The sequence below is a fragment of the Austrofundulus limnaeus genome, unplaced genomic scaffold (genome assembly GCF_001266775.1).
Source record: "Austrofundulus limnaeus strain Quisiro unplaced genomic scaffold, Austrofundulus_limnaeus-1.0 Scaffold488, whole genome shotgun sequence".
Lineage (NCBI taxonomy): Eukaryota > Metazoa > Chordata > Actinopteri > Cyprinodontiformes > Rivulidae > Austrofundulus > Austrofundulus limnaeus.
The window spans coordinates 284,079-289,271 of record NW_013952890.1 but is presented as its reverse complement, the minus strand read 5'-3'; the positions used below and the strand labels follow the sequence as shown (position 1 = coordinate 289,271).

General features: G+C 37.8%; 2 protein-coding genes across 2 annotated transcripts in view; both read left to right on the top strand.

Moving 5' to 3' along the window:
- Window positions 1–865, top strand: part of etfb (electron transfer flavoprotein subunit beta) — a 6,807-nt gene extending 5,942 nt beyond the window's left edge. Inside the window, exon 7 of the mRNA XM_014025621.1 lies at window positions 233–865. The gene's annotated coding sequence lies outside the window, so the exon portion shown is untranslated. The remainder of the gene's footprint in view (window positions 1–232) is intronic.
- Window positions 866–1,591: 726 nt separating this feature from the next.
- Window positions 1,592–5,193, top strand: part of vsig10l (V-set and immunoglobulin domain containing 10 like) — a 6,064-nt gene continuing 2,462 nt past the window's right edge. The window contains exons 1-6 of the mRNA XM_014025629.1: window positions 1,592–1,712; window positions 2,103–2,432; window positions 2,875–3,147; window positions 3,247–3,513; window positions 4,407–4,649; window positions 4,730–5,011. Of these exons, the coding sequence (XP_013881083.1) occupies window positions 1,640–1,712; window positions 2,103–2,432; window positions 2,875–3,147; window positions 3,247–3,513; window positions 4,407–4,649; window positions 4,730–5,011 (1,468 nt within the window). The 5' untranslated portion in view covers window positions 1,592–1,639. The remainder of the gene's footprint in view (window positions 1,713–2,102; window positions 2,433–2,874; window positions 3,148–3,246; window positions 3,514–4,406; window positions 4,650–4,729; window positions 5,012–5,193) is intronic.

The following is a 5,193-nucleotide window of genomic DNA, read 5'->3' as shown; positions in this document are numbered from 1 at the left end:
ACGTGACGTCACGTCATTTTCTGTGCATTGCGAGTGGCATCAGTGCCATGTAGAGTTCACACTGGAGTCTGATGGAGGTCACATTTAAAAACAATGTGAACCTGAGATCGGATTTTTGCAAAAAAAATCAGAATTGAGCACTTAAACCTGCAGTGTGAATGCAGCCATAATAATCATCTATGTTAACTGCATTTCCTGTCTTTGTCTTAGACATTCTCTTCTCTTGTTGCAGGACTCTGTGATGAATAACTGGACTGTAAGGCATTAGCACACCCACAGGATGGGTTTATGAGTCAGTTTTTCCCCTTGTTTAAACTGCAGCTCCTGATGATGAGCAGGGAGGTACTAACAGAAGAGGAACATTACTGAGAAACATTGTCTTGTGTCCAGACAACTCCAGAAAAAATATTGTCTATGATGTAAATTTTAACTTTAATAGGTGGTCCAACTGTATCTTTTAATCTTAAGGTAACGGATTTCATGCAGTAAATTAAAGTTAGAAACTTTATGAAGTTCAGGTTTTTGATTGTATAAACTGTACACTAATTCCACCTGTACAATAAATCTGCCAGCTGCAGCTTTTTAATCTTGTAATGCCACACATCTTCAGAGATGTGAGTGATTTGTGTAGATATGGACCCAGACACGTAGGGATGATTATGTCCTTCGAGATTAACATCACCACTGCTGTTAAAACTGTACAGTTAATGTATCTGTGACTTTGTTTAGAGTTGATCAGACAGTGTGTCTCAGTATGACTGCGGGGAGATCATCATAAATCTGAATTTTACCACAAACGCCTCATTTCTCTGTTGATTGTACAGAATATCACCATAAAATAAAGCCAGTCTTTTTCACACACAGAGCCATGTCTGGTGTTTTTTTTTTTGTTTTGTTTTTGTTTTGTTTTTTTATTTCTTTGTGTAGTTTATAGGAGCATGCCTAAAAGACCAAAATCAACCTTGACATTTGACTTATTAAATATGTAATAAACTGCAAGATTGCTGAGTAATTTACAAGATACTGTTTATTTTTGAACTGTTCATTGTTTCTCTGWTATACTTCATTAGTTTATCTTTACATGTATATGTTTTGCTTTCATTGCCTAAACTGTTAGCAACCTCTTAGTTAAATTAGCATAGAATTGCAACCACTTTCCAATGTAATTTTATAAAAGTCTTTGTACTATGAAATAAATCAACTATTTCACAAACATACAATATTATTGTATACTATATTATTATACTACCATGATATGCTAACTAAACATACAACATAAATAAAGCAGACTTTTAAGTGTTCAATGTAAAGTAAGTATTAGATTGTAGTAAGGTTTACTCTGTCAGCTAAAAACATGTTTGTAAGCCAGATCATAATAAAATTCTGCTGTGGTCAAGTTGCCGTGAATTTAAATTCATAGCCTAAATTCTAATTAATATAAAAATTATAACGTGTTTGGATAAATAGGCCTACAGCAGTTTTTGTAATTAGGGGCGTGGCTTCAGGTGAACAACAGAGGCATTGAGCAGCGCAGGTGAGCTCACCACAGAGCAGCCAAGGACATTTCGGTGTTTTTTTGGGGGGGATTTAAATGTCAGAACAATAATTTGTTACTTTCCTTACCGTTTTTGTGTCAGAGATGAAGAAGCTCGAAGAACGTGAGAAGCTCAGGGCAGTTTTTCTGTCCCTTTTCTTTTTCTTAGCATTTCAAGGTGAGTTTTAAACTTGGGTTTAGCCTTAAATAGTTCTTTCTTTCTTTCTTTCTTTCTTTCTTTCTTTCTTTCTTTCTTTCTTTCTTTCTTTCTTTCTGTACATTTACCAGAAAAAAGACAGTTTTGCATTTGTGTTATAGTCTTTGTTTTTCTTTTATATTTTTGTAGTTATAGACCTCTTTCCAGTTAGATTTCATTGTTCACATGGACTTTTATTTTTATTTTATTTTTTTTATTCAACTAGGCCAATCCCATTATGATCACATTTCTTTTGCAAGGGAGGCCTGAGCCTGAAGGCAACCTAACATGCATGATTTTGGACCCATAACATCGTTGTTGATTTAAAGACTAAATAAAATCATATTTCATCTTTGAACTCCATCTTGGCAGGTGCTGAATGTCAACTAGTGGTGTCTCCTGTTGGTCCAGCTGTGCTGAATGCATTGAGTGGTAGCAATGTGTCTCTGGCTCTGGCCTACAGTGGTGCAGCAGACCCAGTAGTCACTTGGTCTAAAGGAAATTTAATTGTTGCTACATGGATTATAAACTCCAATTCTACTCCAGACATTGCTCCAGACAGCAGGACTGTGCTCAGGATTGAACCCAATGGCTCTCTTACTTTTGTAAACGTACCAGTTAGTTTCACTGGCACTTACACCGCGGAACTAACAAAATCTGGACAGGAAAGATTTTTCACAACTTTCACTTTGAAGATATTTGGTGAGTACTTGACAGAGCCAAATGTGTAGTTGTGGTAGGTTGTTTTGATGTGATCARTGGTTCATTATTCTTAACTGTTCTTAGATTTATAGGCCTAGGCGATTTAAAATAAATAAATAAAAATCTGTTAATAAAAGTTTTCTTAAGTTAGCTGTTTTTGCCAGGGTTAGAAAAACGTGAAATAACTATATGAATTGAGTCAGTTTTGCATTGCTTTAATATGCTGCATACTAAGTATATAATAAAATATTAATGCATATGTGAAACACACGTTTAAGCAGCTGCTAGAGGAAATAATCTGTTTCTTTCAAAAAAACTGTTTAGTCATCTAACTTGGAGCCCTTCCCAGCTCTGAGGCTTGTAGTTATCTGCCTTTGGAACTGTGGTGTGGTGAAGGAAAGCTGAAAAATGTACGATTGAATCACATTTTTTTGTTTTACAGAAAACATCCAGAATGTGAATCTGAGCACGCGGCCGTCTTCTGTCATAGAGGGGACTGATAATTTCACGTTACAGTACAGCATGCTTCAAGGAGTAGTGGAGCAACAGACGTGGCGCTTTAACGGCAGAGAGGTGAAAAACAGCTCACGCTATCTCAAAGCGAGAACCAGCCTTGTGATCCTCAAACCGAACCGGAGCGATACCGGATTGTACACACTGTCACTGACGAACCCCTTTAACAACGTGACAACTCAAATAAACGTGCCTGTTTTCTGTAAGAGATTTTCCTTTTTATTCCATGTATTCATTTAGATTTCTATCCTGCCATGTTTCTGTGACTTTTTTCCTCTCTACACTTTCTGGTTTGTTGCAGATGGACCTGATGAACCCATAGTTGAGGTACATCCAGCTCTGCCGTTCTATGAAGCAGGGGGCAGTTTGAACCTTTCCTGTCAGGCTCAGGGCTTCCCACTGCCAACTGTTGAGTGGACGTTCGGTGGTCAAATCCTTCCTCATTCTCAACAAGGAGGCTTGACCTTGACAAACGTGCAGACCAGTCAAGGAGGTGTTTATAAGTGTTCTCTGCTCAACGAGGTGTCCGCAGAGAAGCGAGAAAAGAGCGTGACTTTAAATGTTTACGGTACGTAACTGACYCTGAACGCTCGCTTGCTACTTGCTCCCTTTTTCGTTATTTCTTTGAGTTTCAACAAACCATGCTGACATCAGGTAGTTGGCTGCAGACTCGTTTTTTATTTCTGTCAATGTGTTTTCAAGAGCCACGTCATTGAAAATAGGATCAAATTCAAACATCCGAGTTTCTCCAGGTAAGCTTGCGTGAATGACATTATTTTATCTGCCTTTGTTCCAAATCTGATTATGATCTGAAATGTCAAAGTGTGATTTTTCCATACGAAATAGTCCACGTTTAGTTATTTTGTCACTTGACACATTTTGCACGCTGTCGTTGGTTGGCTTTGTTTACAAAACAAAGGTCCACAAGTTTTTTTTAAAAAGTATTAAATTCCTGGCTCTCCAAGATGCGTCAAGTTGATTTGACATTTCAGTTTGTTGATGTGAACCTTGTTACGGTTTATTCCTTTTCTGCTAATCTTATGTTGGATTTTATAATGTTTTTATTGTTTTTAGGATACAAGATGCTTCCTACAAAAAGCAGATTGTGGAACTTTTCCTAAAATTTCATGYAAATATCTTGAACATTAAGGAAGTTATGAATGGTAGCTCTTGAGTTGTGGCAGAAATCAGGAGCTTGTTTTACACCTAAACGAACATCCATAACTTCCTCCTTCATTCTTGAGATAATCACCTGTTTTTGGTGTTATTTTATAAGGTTTTTAATGTTGTTTTTGAATTCACTGTTCGATTTGATATTGGTGTGGGATATAAATGTAATCCACATCGCTAAAGTATGTATGTATTTGGTATTAAATTGTAAAGCCAGTAACAGTACACCTTTTAAAACTGTTCAGATATTGATCATATTTGTCTAAATATATCCATTTTCCCTGGGAACAGAGAGGCCACAGGGGTCCCCGACGTGCTCCGTGCTGTCGGTAAATGATATCACCCTGCTGTATCAGTGTGGGTGGAGAGGGGGTACTCCACAGGCCCACCTGTCCTTCCCAGTCCTGAGCAACACCAGTACTGGAACAGAAAACCTCAGCCTGACTGTCAACGCTTCAGCCAGTCTCAACAAGAAAACAGTCATGTGTTTGGCAGACCACCCAGTTGAACAGAACAAATGCAATGTTACAGCAAGTCAGTTTTTTTATTGTTATTTTTATGCTTATAAAACAATAATAAATGACATCATCAGCAATAACCTGTTTGCTCCACAGGTGCTCCTATGAATTTCCTTCCATCTGTAGAAACCACTGTTGACCCTGACGGTAAAATTGTGGTTACAATTGGCTGCCTCAGTGGAGCGTTCCCTCGGGCTGTGGTGTCGTGGTCCAGAGGGGGTGAGGTTGTCGTCAACGGGACGACAGACCAGATCAGCAGCAACACAACACAGCTGATGATTCGGAATTACAACCTCAGCAGTTTTCTTGGCATGCCAAACTTCACTTGTACATGTCTCAATCCACTGGGCAGACAGAGAGGGCAGATCCAGCTGCAAGGTAAAACAGGTTATACAAGTATTTTAAAGTTAATAACATTTTTTAAAGAGGTGTAAAATAACTAAGTACAAATACTTTGTTGCTTTATGTAAAGGGGCAATATCATGTAAAATCAACTTTTTTGAGTTTGATATCATGTTATAATGTTATACTCTCATAAAAAACATGCCCAAAGCCTTGCT